At 39.5% G+C, this 19,671-nt stretch overlaps 1 protein-coding gene across 3 annotated transcripts in view; it reads right to left on the reverse strand.

The window, feature by feature from the left end:
- The window catches only part of col18a1a (collagen type XVIII alpha 1 chain a), a 72,046-nt gene that overhangs the window by 35,485 nt on the left and 16,890 nt on the right, over positions 1 to 19,671 (reverse strand). The window contains exon 1 of one of the 3 annotated variants that reach the window (XM_035677102.1): positions 1,661 to 2,138. The exons of 1 other annotated variant lie outside the window; for it this stretch is intronic. In XM_035677102.1, the coding sequence (XP_035532995.1) occupies positions 1,661 to 2,000 (340 nt within the window). In that variant the 5' untranslated portion in view covers positions 2,001 to 2,138. Of the gene's footprint in view, positions 1 to 1,636; positions 2,139 to 19,671 lie in introns of those variants that run through there. One more of the 3 variants, XM_035677101.1, reaches the window with a different exon arrangement.

The raw sequence follows: 19,671 nt of genomic DNA on the forward strand, positions 1-19,671 counted from the left end.
GTGTGTGTGTGTGTGTTATAATGACCTTCAAGGAGTAAGTCACATGCGATCCAAGGGACAAGGGAAACACATACATGCAACACTGTAAGGAGTGCTGGCACCATGCTTGTTAGGCTGTAGCCAGAACTTCCTTTTAATAACAGGACTAACAAACTTTAAGCATGCTTATTTTTCTTTATGATTTTGCTGTGCAGAGAAACAAATACACTGTTAATGCCTTTGACTGTGCTGACAGGGATATATGTCAAGTTTTGGGTGGGTATTGAGCAGTGGGTGGTAACAGCAGACAAACTGGGGAGTAGGGATATTGAAAACTGGTTCAAAATGAATCCCAAAACAAGGATTTATTTGAACCAGTGTTTACCTTTCTGGTTACTAACTGACAAGCACTGATACCCATCATCCTCCTTGTCTGGTAGAGTGTGGCACTCCACAGGGAGGCGTCCCTCATCCAGGAGTGTCCAGCAACTGTCCCGCAAGACTTCGCAGAAACTCCGGCAAGGCAACACCGGCGGTGGAACCGGAGGGCCACACTTTGGTACCAAGAGAAGGCAGAAAAACGACTCCAAACTATAGTGGCAATGTGACCTCAACAGCCATGCCCATTCGTTAAGCAGTACCTGGACTTCCTCTACACTGCTCTGGTTGAGGTAATTGGGTACTACAAACTGTTCCCCAACCATGGAGGAGCAAAAAGGAAGAGCAGTATCTAGCAACAAGCATTGTGAGCCTTCTACGGCTGGTGCTAATTTAGCTTCTTCTGTGTGGCTTTCAGCTGACCATCTACCTACAGCTGTCTGGTTAATTAAGGTTGCTTGGCTAGGCTTTTGCTCACTGACTGATGTTTGACTAGCATCTAAGATGTGACCCATTTGGCTAGTCACTTCTTTCTGGCTAGTTGCTGAAGTTTGACTAAGCACTTGAAATTCTTCAGCTATAGGTATTAAGGTAGTGTCTGATCTCTTTCTAGCTGTTTGTGGTTTGGTAATGAATATTTTTTGGGTATTAGTTGGTGCTTGGGTTGTAGAAAGTGCCTGGCTAGCAAATGAAGCTTGTGTAGTATGTAACACTTGGTTAGGTAAAGGTTCCTGTTTAGGTATTGATTCACCAGCTGGTAACTGAGTAACTTCCACAAGTTCCTTAGTTAGCTGGGTAGTGCCTGAGTTGTTGTCTACAATTGGGATTACTAAATCTACTGGGGTGGAGTTGTCAAAATTAAATTTTAGCTCATTTGTTTGGGACAATACACTACCACTATCTAACCCCCTAACATCAGTGGACATGACTTCTCCTTGTTGGTTTTTCTCAGAAAAGCCCTGTGTTTCAAAGTCAGATCCTGTTCCAAATCTAGACTCAGAGCCAGACCAAGGACCTGACTCAGTGTTTGATGTCAACTCAGACTCAAGCCCAGATCCAAGTCCTGATACATTTTCCGTAAACCTTAAACTATCAAATCTTCTAGAACCCATAACCTTTAGTGACGATGTGCCATTACCAGGTCCTGCTGCTAATCCAGATTCAGACTTGAATTCAGAGTCAGACCAAAGACCTGACCCAGTGTCTGATGCCATTTCAGACTCAAGTCCTGATACATTTTCTGTAAACCTTAAATGAGCAGATTCTCCAGAACCCATACCCTTTAGTGAAGATGTGCCATTACCAGGTTTAAGTTTGCGTGACGAAATTCTTGCTGTTCCCTTTTCTGATGTATGTTTATTCTCTGGTTGTGTTACAGTGGTTAGTCGAGGAGCCTCAGTGGATTCATCCCAAGTCTGCACAACTTTTTGGATCCCATGTCCTTCATCAATTATCTCTGCTCCAACTCTTGCAAGATTCTCTGATGGTTGTTCTCCACTGCCTGCTGGACTGCCAGATCCTTCATTGTCCACTGTTGGGGGCAAAGTTGTAGTACCAGTCCAGGACCAGAACCAAGCATCAGAGTGGACCACCCACAGGGCCAACAAAAGCAAAATTCCAAACTGGGTCCTCATCTTAGACATAATGTCACGTCCACCCGCTTGATCAGGCTCCCAGAGTGAACTATGACATGTCCAGACAGCCACTACACTCCTCACACACACACACTTCCCTGCTCTGTCTCCACAGACACTCCACTCGGCAGAGAGGAAAAGTGAAGAGGAGTGCCCCATTCAAAAGAGTAAAGGGGGAGAACAGGAGGAGGTGTGCTCCGTATTGGCTGCCTTGGCAATATTTCCTCTCCTAACTCCTCCTTCCTCCTCCTTCTCCTTTTGTCACAGCAGTGAAAAGTGATCTCTCCTGCTGACAGATACCTTAGAATTACGGCAGCCTTGCCTTTCAGTGTACAATACTGACGCTTTCAGTGTTTTAAAGAGAAGGGCAATTTGTTCCCCTTGGCTCGTTCTCTGTGTTTAAACATGATAATAAGAAAACTACAGATCTAGCTATAAAGAACTGCAAACTACAACACAGTGGGAACAAAAGTGTTGGTCATGTGTCTTCCTAAACAAAACAAAATGGAATTCTATTTTGTGGTGAAGGTTTGAAATATAAGGAGCTGTGTTAAATTCCCTCAAATTAGTCCCATTCTGTTGCAATAATGCAACTAATTACCGAGCAAATTTGCCATTGCAATATGTTAACATGTTTAACTATAATTTAACAAAAGTATTTTATTATGGTAATTGTATTATTAATATCATAATGGTTAAATATATCTAAACAAAACAATTCAAAACCATTAAATAAAAAAAGAAATCCAATCCACTGGAGCCAGTGAAAGTTTGTATAATTTGTTTATACTTATACATTTTTTTCCTCTCGCTTGGATGTGCCCTTAACCTAATGCCCCTGCATATATTGTCAGTGCTCTGCATGATGCCATTTATTGTTCAATTCAATTTAGACCCTGTTTTCAGTGCTCTGTGGTTACACAGTAATCAAGGCCTCTCTTTCTTGTCCAGACTGGTTTCTCATACTGCCTATGTGATCAGTTGACAGAGACCCTCGACATCTGCTAATGGGAGCTTAGTGATAAAAGAACAGGAGGTTTGTGCAAGTGTATCTCAGATGGTAGTGGGCTTTAAAATAAAGGGAAGGTTTTTGTGCATGTAACCTCACTTGCTGATAGACAGGAACTTGGGTCATTTGTGCACAGCATGCCGATTCCACATCCATATGTTATGCATAAATGTATTGACACAAGCTTGACAACTTTATCCTGTAGCTCTCTGTCAAGGCCTGGGTTCACTGATGATCCAACTGACCCCTGTCTGCAAGATTATGTTTGGTTTACCAAAAAGGGTGGGTGAGCACCAAAGAAATTGAGAAAATGGAAAATACTGAGAACTGCAAAACTTAAAAAGTGAATGCAATGTAGCCTTCACCAGTTGCTGTGACCTGTTAAAGAAAATAATACACTATAGCTCACTGATTTATCACGAGGACAAGCTATTTTTGCACTTTTTTCCTGCTGAAAATTTCAATGAAAGAAAAATATTGTGTGTGGTCATATGAAAAGCAGCTTCCTTTTGGGCAAACATGACTAAGGAACTTGTGATTGTCTTAAGCTGGTGTCTATCTGACTTTTAACTATAAGAACATTTGTTCCTTCAAGGAACAAAAGAGAGTAAAAGTCTATTTTCTACTAAAATATATGTCATATTTATCAAGAAATACTTTCTATACTGAGTACAGTGATACAATTCACAAGACGCTGGTTGGAGCATGATTACTGTTAAGATAAATTAGTTGACCCTCTGGGCAATAATGAGTTAACCAAGCTACTGTTCACTCTTAAACTGTCAGAACCAGACAATTTAATTATAGCACAGCAGAATGACAGCTTTCTATAGAAAAAAACTTCATTTTCAAGGTGACTTTCAGGTAATGCTAAGCAAGAAAGGGACCATCACAAAAATGTTTCATGAAACATTTAAAGTCGCTTCAAATTAGCCACAAGCCAACTTTTGGACAGACAAATTCAGTGATCAAAGTTATCTTTAAATTGGTCTGTAAACCAAAATAAATTATGTTTATGGTAGGGGACCAGGGTAATAAACTGCCTTGTGATAGATGATGATGGTTAGCCTTAAACATCAGTGTTACCCTCTAATGGATTCATTGGTTCATTGCATTAGGATTTCAGAACAAAATACCAGCCACTCTGAAAATCTACAAGAATTTGCTAACCAGATCACTGTAACTTAATAATGGTAGAGGTTAACATTCTGAGAAATTATTGATCAAACAGTGATCAAAAAAGCCTTTGCCTTTCTACACTTTCCAACTCCTGCGGGGAGTCCCACTAGCATAATATGCTATTTAACCATGTCCCTTTCCGTTCTTTTAACTACACGAGATGCCACATCCTAATGACTCAGATAATACAGACGTAAAGAAGAAACTGTCTGAAAAAGAATGTATCATCAGGAGACACCAATCAGAGTGCCATTATTCCAAAGATGACAATAGATTCGCCTGAAGGTGCTTTTGTATGAAATATAAGAGTTTGGAATTTTTTTTTATTTACACTTGAAAAATGGAAAACTTGCCAAAAGACGTGGGTGGCCAGGCATACACTGTGTCAACTAGGAAATGGTCTGCTTATTTTTGTAAAAACCTGACAAGGAAAAGACTAAATTGCACTGAATGTAGTACGTTCACGCTTTTTGGAGTGACAGTTTTTTCAGCACAGGTAATCTGCAGTCATCATACCTTGAACTGTGCCTGTGTCCCTCTTTTCAACATCTCTTTGATGTCTACTACAGCCCGTATAGAGTAGAGGCTGTAAGTCATAATGACAACACGGCAAGAAGATTTCCTGTTTTCAAGAGTGGCATTTGTAATTGGAGCAGGTAATTACAGTTGAGTGGTTGAAAAGTTTGCACGGTACTGTTTGTCAAAGACATACAGTAAATTACTATTTTGCTGATGATACAGCTTTTTATGGGGAAATTCAAGTAGGCATAGAAAGTGCAACAAAATGTTTTTTGATGGGACTAAGAATTAGAAATTGTGGTTTTTGTCGCACAGAAAGTGTCTGACATATTTTTTTCCAGTGTTAACACACATACAGTATGGATAAGACTTGACAGAGAAGATTTCATGTGATTAGTAATTGAACATCTTCCTTGACAACAGTATAAATTACTTCCCTGCACTTTTGTTTTACTTGACAAATGAAGTGTTTCCTATTCTGGAGACTCTCAACTGTCTTTTATAATGGTTTAAGAACTTCCCTTTAACCTAGTTCACATGCTGCTCACCTGCTGTCAAACCTCTGACCCCTGACAGAGAACCATAATCTCAGTTGGGATCTTTTGTAATCTAAAGGGTCAGTTCACCCAAATTACAAAAAAAATACTTTTTTAGTGCTTTTGGCACCACTAATGGCATACCATTCACCTTCATTGTATATGGGTGGCGGATAGCATCAGCATAAAAGCAAAACTCTATCTATCTCCGTGGCTCATTACCAAGAGATGCTTTTACTGGTGAAGTGAGTGTACGCCCTAGAGACACATGTATATGTTAAAATTATGTCAAAGATGTTTTATTAAATCAATAAAAATCACATAATTATTTTGAAAATAATATATATGGCTATAGAGTCTAAGGTGGAGTCAAACTAGAAAAATGCTGACTATGCATGTATGTTTTTTTCAGTCAATTTTTACTGATTTGGTTTTGCCACTTTCTATTAAAAAGTCTTTATAACACGACTGTGTAGATATTACAGAGCAGTATTCCTTATGAATTTCTGTAATACCTGCGACCTGTGAAATCCTGAGATGTTTGGGGGAAGTACTGAAATTCCAGGCCTCCCTAGTGTCTGTTCTCACAATACACAGACAAAAGCATGAAACCTAAGACCAGGATTGAGTCTGAGGTCTGAGACCATCAATGGGAGGGTGATTGATCGACTAATTACAACACCAACAAAACCTGCTGAACATAATCCATGAGGGGGCAAAGGTGTCCAGTTATCTTCACCGCACAGCAGTATTTTATGCCATACGGACTGTCATTCAGATATTGAATTTCTAATCGAGTGCCAAATTCATCAGTGCTAAATATAGCTTTTGTGAATAATTTAAGAATACAATGGCATACATATGCAACACAATATCCTACACAAGTGGCACTGGAAAGAGGGCGAGTATGCATTTAAACTAATCCTCCCCTGCAACTTTAACTTTAACAAAGTCAAAACATGCAATATATACTTACAGTTACACATCTTTATCATTCAAAAGCAGCTAGACTCTACTGCAAGGCAACACTATCAAGTCATTTTGACCTGAGGTGTTACTGCTGTACAAACAGAGAGGCATTAAACTAGACACACGTTACAGCACGGGCTGACAATACAAAAACGTGAGGGTCTATTCTCTGTAGGCTGTAGAGCAGCTAGAGGGCCTTTTGGCAGCCCTCCCTGCACCTTCCCTGATGTTATTTCAGCAAGTCAGGGTCGTTGACCTCTCGCTGTGAGTCATAGCACAGTCACCGTCTCAGTGGTTATACAAGCATTAAGCTGCAAGGCACTCATAGCTGGGAGTTGTAAATGACACACAAATTAAGATATCCACAGACACTCATGAACGAGCCCACATATGGTTGAAATACACATGCACACACATACACACACAAACAAACTTGGGCTGCAGTCGCACAGCATGTCACAGCTGAGCAGCAGTGTAAACAGTAAGACACAAACAGACATAAACTCCAGTGAACATATGGCTGAACACACACATGCACACACAGACAAACACACACACACACACGATCCCTCTTCCTGAGCTGTAACCTTACAGCATGTCACAGTCGAGCAGCAGTGTAAACATATCTCAATTTGAATCAACCGCAGAAATAAAAACACATGAGGAAATGCCGGTAATACCATCATCTGATAATCTTCACTGTGCATCCTCTCTCTCTACGTGCTGCATTTGTCTGTCTGTATCCCTGAGCAACAGGTAGCAACAGAGTGGTGAATCACTGTACAGTAAAGGGACTATTCAATGGCTTTCAAGCTAAATTTAAAGCCTGTCGTTAATCGTGAAAACAGAGTGCACTTATCTCTTCTCTTAAAGGCACAATTGGTAATTTGTGGCCGTGTATCCTCGCAGCCTCATGGGAGTTAGTGTAATACGGTCCCGGAATTTAAACTTCACTTTCTTTTGAGCAGAGGTTAACATTGCTGGATAGCAAGCATGCAGGTACTAGATAATAAGACAGTCCAACACTGATGCAGTGCTGAAAGTGGAGGATAAACTGCATTTTTTCCTCACACAAAACAATGTTTGAGCCCTACACATCAGAAATGCACATGTATGTTATAAAGGTTCAATTTATTTTGACTTGTCAGCAGCAGACTGTGCTCTGAAACATACATTGTGTTTCTATACTGCCACTCTAAGAGAAATTCCATGTCTGAACGAAAGACCTAATTCAAATGACACCTTCTCTAAGATCTCCAACCAGTGAATGTGTGTCACTGACTGTGTGAGACAGCCGGAGAATGAGAGGTGGGGGGGTTGGCCAACAGAATGGAGGTCAGAAGGTCACAGCTATCAGATTAGGAGGGAAAGGGGTCCTGTTTCCCACAAGACTTATCATAGTCCTGGAACGACCTGCAGGAGCAGGTTGTGAGTGAGGAACCATGTCTGCAGAGTAAATGCCTCTCGTTCAGACTTTATAACTATTGTAAACCCAAACTGTTTAAGATTCTTAAATTCCTTCTCTATGGAGGAGCTGCAGAGGAGCTAAAAACTTTAGAAGAGGGCTCGAGTGCTAACTGACTACAACATTAAAGCAAACAACACAAAGGGCTGCATCGGTGTGGGCATGAAAAGAAGAAATGTGAGTCAGGCAGTCCTTTGGCAGTAACAAAAGCCGAAGGATTGCACAGCAGTTTTACACTCCTTTGAAGCAGGATTATAGAATTCTGGAAAATTCTCTCCATCTTGATGCTTACAGGCTGTACAATTGTGTGTAACTATAAAATAGTATGCTAGAAGGTCTTCCTTCTCTCAATAAAAGCTGTGCCCTGTTCTCAAGAAGAGGGTGTTTCTAAACTCAACTGTTCTGCCCTGTTGCCCTACAAGTAAATTTGATAAAGCAGAATGCTGACAACCAGTGAACTGCTGAACAGATAATGATGACACCCAACCATGTGAAAAATAATGCGAGGAAGCATTTTAGATTCAACACCATAAAGGCAAAAACTGTGGATAAAGGTACAGTAAGACTATATGCAACTGCTTTACAGTTAGCTTGTCACTCAAGTGAAGCAGCAGAGGCACCATCAATGGATGGAACAATTCTACATTGTAGTTCAGACTGTGGGTTGTGTTTAAATCAATATAAATGAATTACCTGTCACTTTGAATTCATTTCAAGTTGATTTTGTTTAAAGTGACAATCTTATCCCAAGTAATGTTCAGAGTAACTTTAAAATGAAATGTCACTCGCTATCAGTGACAAGGAGCAACAGTAATACAACTAGTCTCACAAAAGCCTCTAGCATGAACTCCAACCAAAACTTAAAAGAAAGTGAAATTAAAAACAAGAAACTCCATTACATGGCAAGTAAGCACTGATCTGTCACTACAAACTATCAAACCCAAGCAGATACTGAATATAAGGGCGGATTTTGTTGAAAAGCAGTACAAATCTACTGATTGCTTTGGAGACTGCTCGGCTACATCTTTCAAGAGTTTCAACTGAATAATCCAGTATCCTGTAGAAAGAGACAGACAGTCAAACTGAGCCCTGCAGGGTTCCTTAGAGTCCTGCTCAGGCAAGCAGAAACAGCTTGGCTGTCACTCTGAATAAGACACATTCCATAACAACAGGAGAATATGTAGCCTGTGGTGCCTAAACAACAGTTACAGTATAGGAAAGAGGTAGCGGGTGTACTGTATATGGGATAGAAGGGAGGCACCAATGTTTTACTATCTTTAATGCCTTGAAGAAATGTCATTTTCTCAGTTAACACCATCACTTATCTAGCAGGGCAGATCAAAGCTAGGCTGTAGTTCCGTACATTAATTGCACCCTGAGAATATGACAACTATACGTTCAACTTAGTTTGAAATACCATTAAATTCCCTGGGGACCAATGAGTCCATGGCTCCTTTGTTGACTCTTTGGCTTGAGATTTAATAAAACCCCATGAAACATGCATGTGTTGGGAACTGCTACCCATGCACCAGCATAACAGAGCAGTACTATAAACCCCCCAATACTCCACAGTCATATATCTATCAAGATGGACACATCTTCAAATTTTAGGTGGTTACCAGAAAATTCCAGTTTCACACAGCTTTATCATCACTCTCAGAAAATGTATTATTAGGTGGTGATTTGGATGTCCTTAAAAAAGAGGTGTGATGCAGGAAATGACCAAATAATTGAAAACCAACTGCCTTGCAGTCATTCTTAAAAGAATTCCCACACCAAAAGGACTACTTGGAGAGTTCTTGTACATGTAATGACTCCACTAATTAGCACGCTGTCAAGTCAGAGCTCCGGAAATGTCTAAACTGTAATTGGCCCACAATGCCTAGGAGGTGTTATCTCAACTAATGACGACACAGTATTGATTTCTCTGCCTCAAAGCAAACTTCACCAACTGCAGCACAGGGCGAGACGGGCTGGAACTGCAGAGCACGTTACTCTTTAGATTAGATCAGATTAGATTAGATATAATATGATAAGATTAAAAAAAAACATGTAAAAAAAAAAAAAAAAGAAAGAAATATATATATATGTAAGCAAGAAAAACCAAAACCAAACAAGAATGAACAGGAAACATCAATAAACAATGAATGTCAGTAAAGAGTATTTTCTTTGTGTTAAGCATAGATAATAGATGATAATATATGTTTTGTGAGAGTTTACATACAATCATGGTAATCATTGCTGTCTTTTAAACGTGTCAGGAGGTGTTCTCTGGTAGAGTTGGAAAGGAAGAATATTTCCAATGTTCTGAAGAGCCCTGGGGATACACAATCTTTACCACAGCAGAGAACTAACAGCTGCATTACAAATAACAAGCAGCAGTTTAGGAAAATCTGATTGTGCTAGCATTTCTGCCTGGAGAATCACTTCACATCCCACAGTAGTGAGATGTAGCTGTGGGGAAATAGCCCCCTCTACTGTTCACAAGGTGAGCCACAACTGGAGGAAGTAAAATACACATTTGGCTGATTTAATCACACAGCCTTGCATCAGCTGTCTATTATGAATGGATTCATCTTAACCTACATTTAAAATGCAGCCACATTAGAATAAAGCAGTTTTCATCCTACTGAGTGATCCGATTTAAAAAGTGTGCTCTCAGAATAGCTGGCTCTATTGTATCATGAAGAATGAGATTTTAACAGACATCACAAGTTAAAGTAAAAATAATGACTCTTTGACAAGCTGTCCCACATCCATGCTGCTACAGACCACGTCCAAATGACAAAAAGCTAATTTACTAGACAGGTGGTGCTCCCCTAACAAAAACACACCTGTGGAAAATTAAACACAATGTCCATAAGGCCTGTCAACAGTCAACAGTCAACAGCCAACAGCACCTCGTGGCAGATAAGGCACGTGGTCAAGGTGCTGAGGATAAAACATTGTCTAAAAAAGCTCTGAAAAGTGTATGTGTTCAGTTACTCGCTTGTGTATGTAGTCGGAAGGTAAGAGGGAACGTATTACACAATTTCCTTGTTTAAAAAGATGCTCACTGAGATAATCATCTCATTACAAGTTTATTTTCATCAGCTGCACCAGTGTGGTGGCCAAGCCTCCGGCAAAACGTAACACACCTACACTGTTGATGTCACAGCACAAAGGAAAACCGCAAACATGTAATCACAGTTATTCTGTTTCCTGAATGATGGGACTTGGCGATTACGTCCTTAAAGGTGTCTGCTCTTTGACATTTAATAGTGCATGAGATGACTTGAAAGAAGACTTATGGATAGATTATAGAATTATCACCACTGCCAAAGTAAACCTCTTTTTCACTCAAGCAAGTAACTCAAAACCCATTTTCAACTTCGTGCCAAAAATACACAGAATGTCTATGTAACCTCCGTGAATTTATCAAAAACATGTGAAAGCTTTTGTTAACTCAACCACTTCTGCTGGTTCACTTGTGCTGTTCACGGTTTTCATCAGCAGAGGGCGACTAAATCACTGGGAGGTTTATGATGGGGTTTCACTGGGACACTGACCTCATTACAGTCCAAAGCACTTAGGTCACAGGACTGTCATTAGCACGCACACACATGCACAACACACGCAAATATCAAACAAGAGAAGGGCGGGGCAGACAAAGTTCATCCAGGCCATCATAGGAAACAGAGCCTAAATATTTAGTTACAAGAACCTGCAGCAAAGTGCCATGTTACAGACAGAAGTTTTGCATGAGTAACACCACCTACCGCTATAGTCAGTGTATATGGTACTTTATATTTTATCTTTTTAAATTATGATATGGTAGTAATAATGCCAATTTTCTCTTATTTTATCAAAAAAATTAAATAGAATAAACTTTGTGACCAGTATGTAAGTAGCTGGCTCCAAACTTCCACTTAAAGCCACGTTATTTACATTATAGTGAAAACAACAAAGTTCCCTGCTGTATCAAAAGGCCTTACTCACTGATGACTCAATTGAATGAGTCATGAAGTGAATAAAGTCATTTTTGAATACCTTATCAGTGTAGTTTTCAATACAGCAAAGGAACACAACATAATGCTGGGAAAAACTTGTCAAGAGTCCAGCTCTAAAAATATTTTTTATATTCTGTTTCTTTTCATCATGTGCATGCAAGAGTTAATTATTGTATGAAAGGATGGCCCGGCACGTCTTTGGGTGAACTTGAAGTGAAGGGTCATCCTGACAAATCATTTACCTGCTTTCTAGACCTGAAGAGAATGGAGAGGGACTCTCCCACACCTGGAATCCAGACACTCTGCTTGTCTAATATGGGCAGGGTCAGAGGGTCACAGAGTTGAAAATGTCCCATTGAGGTTAGTTGCATATGACTCGTACAAAAACATAAAATAATGGCATTCTTTGGGGCTGGAGGAGAAAATACATTAGATATGGTATTATTAGTGATTGGTGTGTTAAAATGTTCAATGGTTTTTGGTTTTCCCAAAGTTCAATGGTTTTTTCTTGTCTTTGTGTTAGAGAACAGGGTCATTAGCAAACACCAGGTGGCTATAGAGAATTGGGCTTTTGGGCTGGAGGGTTATGAGTTTGACTCCCATTACCAGCTGGGAAAATCTGGATTGGGGAAATAATGTGTATGGCACAAAGATATCGTTAGGCAAGGCGCTCAACCTCCAATTGGAGCCGCTCACAGGCTGATGATAAATGACGGTCAGGGTTGTTACCAGGTTGTGAGTAGTTCAACCATTTGGCTTTAGTTGAGTTTAATTTATGTTTTTAAATGTATTTATAAAAGAATGTGTGTTTTTAAGAATCTACAACCCTCCAGAAAATCACACGTGTACACGTGTACAGGACACACAAAGAATAAATGGCTGATTAATGTTAATGTTTTCTATTTCCGAGCACCAACAAATAGTTCAGACCTAATTTTTCCATTGGTAAACATCAGCTGCAAATACCAGCTGTTTCCCTGTGACTGCCTACTAGGACAGTGCGCGGCAAGTCTGAACTTTTCCTTCTTCAGACATCTGACACACATGAAAGGGGCCAAGGGGTCCAATTTGGGGCCAAATGCTGAGCCATATTTTCACACCTCATAAAAAATGTCAGATTGCAACAAAGCAGCAGATACTCTGCTGCCAGCTCATCACCAATCAAAAGGAAAGCCTGACGGTTGCTACCTGATCAGCTACAGTGTTGTGTTTGGGGAAGGATCGGCCAGCCGGTGATGACAACATTGTCATTCTCACTTCCCAAGAAGATGAAACAATGTGGAGATCGGAAGTCCGGCATTAGGAGTGTTGACTTTGGGGATTAGGATCCATAACCGGATGGGCAGAAAAAGAACAAATTATCCAGATAGTTCTTTGAGAGGCATTTGTAAATGACCACAGAGAAATGGAAAACAGAACTGACATCCTTTAAATAATCCTTTGACCTTTCTGTTTTCTCTTAAAAAGGCTGTGTCTTTTAGTCTGTGACATGTCTGTGCTAGTATACACACTGTATTTGTCCCCTGAGGATTTGTTCGTGTACATATTTATTTTTGCGTGGGCAGTTTTGTTTTTATTATTATTCTTTCCCAGATGAGAACACGTACAACAAATGTGGGTTATGAGAATGTCTGTGTATAGTTTAATATAAGGGAAATGGTGTGCAGTGAGAAACTCCTGATCCTGGAGCAAGAATACCACAACAACTATACTCACTTAAACACAGCATTCAGCCTATCCATCTTTGCCTAAGTTGCTGCCTTTAATCAGCATTGTAGCAGGAAATTACATCTTTAAAGCACGGTGAAAAGGGCTGCTCAAAGTGCCAGATTCTTTAAAGGTAAATTTAGCAAGATGTGTGACTAAAAGACTAAACCCTCATTTGAATCGGAAAAAGATTGGGTGTTTGATTGGGTTTGCTTTGTTCAAAAGGGCAGGAAAGGCCCCATTAACACAATAACAAAAATAATCTCATCATTGTTGCCAAGTTCTCTTTTCTGTGGGATTTGACTTCATGTTTAACTTGTGTAATGATTCTTCTTGAAATGGGTAATTTTGCTGTCTACCCACATTACTTGAGAATTTCCTGTCACACACGTTGAAAGGTTTTGGCTGGTTTTTAATGGTGATCTCTTTAATGTTTCTCACCCGTGTACTGAAATGTACGGGCAGGCATGGCAGACAGGCTGGTAAACCTGGCTTCAGTACAAACCAACCATCATCTCTTTGCCAGGAATGGATTCAGACAGTGATGCGCTGAGACATGAATTTACAGGAGTGTTTCTTTTTTCATTCCTCACAGAGATCTGAAGCATCATTTGTGGCTATTTATATCCATCCCGCTCTTTGTGCACACCGCAAGAGCCTTTTATCTAATTTAGAAAACTGGCTTATATACAACATAAACACACACGCTCTCAAAGCTACTACTTTCAGGGGGGAAACAGGTTTATCTGTAAAGCTTATGATAAAGTAAATTCATATGTCACTGCAGGACAATCAAAACAAAGCATTCTAAATTCATTACAGATGATATTTCAATGTCAAAGTCCCAGACTTGGTTTCTTTCCGCTCATTGACTCATGGCAAAATGAGTAAAACTTTGCTGTTAAAGAGCATGAGTCAGGATAAGCAAAGATTAATCGGAAATTTCTACTTACTAACAGATGGAGGGGAAATCCAGACGCCTCTATTACCAGACAGTCAATAACACCCAGGACTAGTCTTTCGTGAGACAAGGATTTGCAAACATTTATGCCACGTTCACGAAAGGGCATGCGCTAGATCACGCATTATCTGTTTAATCTGTTCAAGGATAGAGGAGATGTTGGGGACACGAAACAATGATTTTTAATCCTGGAAGAGGTTTATAATCTCCAAATCTAATGACATTTCATCTGTAGATAGTTGTGCAGTTGTGAGTGCAAACCACCTTGGTGTTATTCAAGCTAACAAAGAATAAAAACACAGAAGAGCATGTCTTATAGATATAGTGTCTGTGCACTTGCACCTACACATAGAGTCCAGTTGATGCTAAAGGAGCAAGAATTAAGCCTTGGACTCTACAAATCACTGGGTAATTCCAAGCAGGCCATTTCCTCAGCCTCTTAATCCCAAAATGAGTGAAGCATGTGTTTAAACATCAAAAGATCCTGGGACTGTGGCCGTTAGAGGAGCATTCTTCTGCGACCTTGCCAATGAAAGGGAGTCATTTCCAGAAGCTTTACTCAGCCGACCAAGCATTAAGTGCCCCCAATTTAACTATTAGAAAAAATGAATAGAAGATAAAGGAAAACTTTGGTTTGCAAGGCACCACCATATCATGCTGAAATTATTATATGTTTAGGCTTCACCTGCTCATTTAATATGTTTCCCAACAAGTATGTCTGAGATAGAACAGGGGAAGTTATATCACAAGTATATATTGTGCATTAAAATGTTTAATATTATAATGAATTTGTAAATTTATATAACTATATTTTGGTATCGGTTTTTACATTAATAATCCACAACAACATAAAAACATTCAAATAAATGATGAAAGAAACATTTAGCCTGCCTTATATTTATAGAGAAATCCAAAATACTACTGAACCTCAACTGTAACAGTGGTACATCATAGTATGGCAGACTCACAAAGTTGTACAAATCTGTATAAAATCACAAAGTACAGGGTGCCATCAGGATCAGCTGACATTCATTTTAATTAAATTACTGCAATGGTACCAATTGTAGAAATAGTAGGCCATAAATTTATTGTCAGATTTCTAAATGTGTGCAAACTAACTAACTTTTGCAGGGTTGTGTGTAATGATTGGGACTGTAGTTAGATATATAGATATATATCAGCAAAAACAGAACATTTTTGGAACATATAGATTGCGCTACAAGGAAAACCTAAGGATCTAAGAATGCTTTGATTGATTTCATCCACTGCGTTGTCGCTATTGAAAACCACCATTACTGTCATGTATTCAAGTTGGTCATTCTTATTTTACAGCAACCGTTCAAGTCTTTCACACAAAAATTGTTTATGGGTGAAAGATCACTTGAAATAAGTGAACTAATTGTATTGCTACCCCATGATATTACTCACCGTCAGCCCAACTTTGTGCCTCTCATGTATTAGCAGCATTTATTTTACAACACAGCGCTGTTCTGAGGGTATATCCAGAATCCTTCGATTGTAATGCTACATGAGAGTCACTTACTTACTGTAGGCAAATATTTCAGAAACACTTGCAATGACAAGAGGTTCAGTTCAGAGCCCTGAGATGCACAAAGCCATACATATTCACATGCATAGCCAATGCACATTACACATTTTCCAATAAAGGGATATTGTTCTCTTGTTCGGTAGATATGTTCTAAAAAAGGAGTCGTGGAGGAAGAACCGGGATAAAAAAGAGGAAATTCTGTGGCTTTTCATGCTCAGTGGTACTTCATCTCCATAATCTACTGTAAGCAAAGAAACTGTTCGCAGATGAAAGCCCTCATGCAAAACAAGACAATACATGCATGCAGGCATCGGTAATAAAACCCCAGAATACTGCTGACTCATTATCAGAAGACAGCAGACTATCCCAAGCCACAAAAAACAGCTAAATGTGTTCTGAGCACCTCCAGAGCAGTAAGATAGCTTATAAATTCAAACATTTGTATTATATTTCACTGTTGGGCAACTTAAATATGGAAAAAAAACACCAGAGCAATGTCAAAATAATTTCTTGGGTTGATATAATTAAATAACTGTTGCAAGAGTGCGGTACAATCAAAGATATTTTCTAATTATGTTACTACCTCTTGGGCTTATTTACTCCCACTTAATTCCAAACAGCATGAACTCTGTAAACATGTAATTCAGTGGTAAAGGATTTATTTACTGAATGAGAACCCAGCTCTTATGCCATGTAGACTACATGAAAAAAAGCTGATATCTAACTCAAATTCAAATCACAGTTTCATATTTCAAACATGGAACACAGGTGGAGACAGACGATGTTCCTTGCCTCTGTTCCTCTTATTTATGTTTTATTATTTCAACTAATGCAGTGGCTTACATTTCATTTAGTTATAACAGGACTTACCTTCCCTAAATCACTCAGTCAAGCCAGCAGACAAAACCAAGCCCCCACAAGACACCATTGTGAGCTTTAGGCTTCCTGTTCTAAAAATTAAAACAAAACTATATATTTAATAGTTATTGTTGCCTATTTACACCCTTTACTTTAGAATTACTTGTGAAATTTGACTTGGACCAGGAAAAGAATAATAGTAAAACATGTAAAGTGTTTAAAGGGGTCCTCGAGCAATTTTTGTATTGTACTTCCATAAAGTCTAGGGACCCACAGGAGACAGATTTAGTGTTGCAGAGGCCGATATATCCTGACTTTTAGTCTCTAGTACGGGTCAAGCTTCAAAAACAGTGGATCCTACATTTCCCATGATGCAATCTCATACTATATTTTGTTAGGCTCTCATAAATACCTACATCTTTCAAACTCATGAAACAGGCTTTCTGTTATACATTGTTGTGTGTGGAGTAAAAAATCATGTCACACTGGAAAGATCTGATACCAAGAAAGAAAAATGTTTAGATTCTGTGTCAAAGCTCTGTTAACATTCAAGGAAAACTCCCTAATTCTCTGATTTTAATGAAAGTAACAAAGGAATAAAGCAATTGGGACTTACACACTGAGAGACTGACCATCTCTGACCGACAAAAGTCTTTCTGCAGTGTCCATCTTTTCAATCACCCCTCACAGGGCTAAAGAGCCCCCCATCCCCAACTCAAAACCCCAAAGTGAAAACATTCCTACTTAAATTATCCCATTAGAACAAAAGAGCCTCTCTACAAAAAAGGGGACAAAAGAGGGAAAAAAAGCATTCCAATCGTGTTGGTTCAGGCTTTGCAATACCAAAATACTGCATGTGAAAGAGGAACGGCAGGCAGGCGCACCAAAAGTATCACCCCAGGGCTGTGGTTTTGTGTGGTCAGCAAGAGAGGGCGGAGTTTTCTACCACCTACAGTGTGACCCTGTTTAATTGTCTATCAGAAAATACATGTTTGTCCTTACAACAAACAAGTTTGACATAAATTGCAATCTGGAAAACAGTTTCACATTAGCAGTGTTGCAACCTTTTGTACCCCATCCCTCAAACCTGTAGTATATTTGGTCGCCAATCACCAAATAAAAGTCGTTTCCAAAAACTACAGCTCAGTTGAGTTTTAAGATGAGAATATCAGTCATCACAAACGCCTCCTATTTCCTATACAAAAGGAAAAACTGCTGCAAATAATGAATATATATCCTGCAGAGCAAACTTCTGCAGCGGGGGAGTCCCAGAATCAAATGTCAGTGATTGGTAAAGCATGTCTAAATGATTTCTGAGGGATTTGGGGAGAGGGAAAAGATGGAGGTGTTCTGAAACCACATGATTTACTTCACATCCGTAACACTTTCATGAAGCATAAGGAAAAATAAAAGCTGACAGTGTAGGAGGAGAGAGAAGCAGAAAGAGAGAGGTTGTGGCAGAATTTGTCATCTCCCAGACATATAACACAGCGACTGGATTACTATAGGCCTCAATCATTTAAACAGACGTACAGGGATTTCCTTCATCATTGCTTTGCATTAGTCATGTCGCTGAATGGCTACAGATGGCTGCAGCAATGTTTTTATCTCTGTAGTCTCAGTTAAAAAATGGCCCAAAATGACCATATGGATATCTTAAAAATGGGGAAAGAAATGACATAATGTACTTTCAATATACTTTAATGTTAGACAATAAAACTGACGCATTTTTGTGCTGTCATTGGCCTTTATGGTTGTTTCAGGGTGTTCACCTTCATACTGGGTGAACAGTATAAGACTCATGGCCCTCTAGTCCTCCAATGTTAGGACAACGTAGCATGACAATGATCCTGAACATACAGACAAGGAACGCCTCAAATGGCCAAGGTCAATCACCTTACCTCAATTCAACTGAGCAAATAAAGCAAAGAAAGCAATATACTGTCCAAAGTTGTTTAAATCAGTAAATATCAATCAGACCAATAATCTGACAAAGCATTTAACACCAATTTTCCATACTTGACAGTTTTTGATACTTGGTGCTTGAAACACATTTCCTTCTGTACCTAACAGCTTTATAACTAGCTCTACTTGTTAAAGATTTAAGCTTTAAAGACATGCTTCGGGACAACATAACATACTGTAAAGCCAAACAAAACAAATCAAACATCACCAAAAACATACAAGGCAGCAGTGAGACCACAGGAAGAGTCGTAAAGGATTGTGTCATCTAAACACAATGCTACCTTTTAAAGTCTGGGTGGGGTGTACATCTGAATACCTGCTCTCTTTACTCGTCCTTCTTTCTGTCCCTTGCAAGTTAACTTTTATGACCTGGTCAGAGAAGAAATGCAATGGGTGTGGAGGACACTTAAATGTACACAGAATGTCCTTGTAGGCGAAAGACAACATTGGGAAGGCTAAATCCTTTCATCCCCCAGACATCAAAGATTTGACAGAACTGAGTGGGCAAAACCAGACCCACAAGTACAGAGCTGAACAACTGAAACATTCCAGCACTCTGACACACATCCATGTATCCCCTTCGTGCTGCGGTCGACATCATGCACTATAACTGTCAAGGAGATGTGAATTCTGGTTACCATTACTTTCACATCCATGGCATTCGTTTCTTTAATTGTTTTCATTGTCTTCTTTACAATGTGAAACGGTGTCATCAGCACTGTTGTTGTGTTGCTGTCTGGCTGTTTTCACTGGTTTAAAACTGCAGGCCTACATATTCACTCAGATATGTGAGGAAAAGTCAGACTGGGACACTGGGAGCTAAGGAGGAAGACAGACTAGATCTCAGAATCCTGTAGTGTTTTAGTTGGAAGGAGGGAGAAGTCAGTAAGAATACATGGCTATTGTCTGTTCTCAGGCATTCCCCACAAGCTGTGACTATTCACCAAGGCGACTTCACTCTGTGTGTGTGTGTG

Source organism: Morone saxatilis, unplaced genomic scaffold, assembly GCF_004916995.1.
Source record: "Morone saxatilis isolate NCDOM2014 unplaced genomic scaffold, NCSU_SB_2.0 Contig5, whole genome shotgun sequence".
NCBI classification, from domain to species: domain Eukaryota; kingdom Metazoa; phylum Chordata; class Actinopteri; family Moronidae; genus Morone; species Morone saxatilis.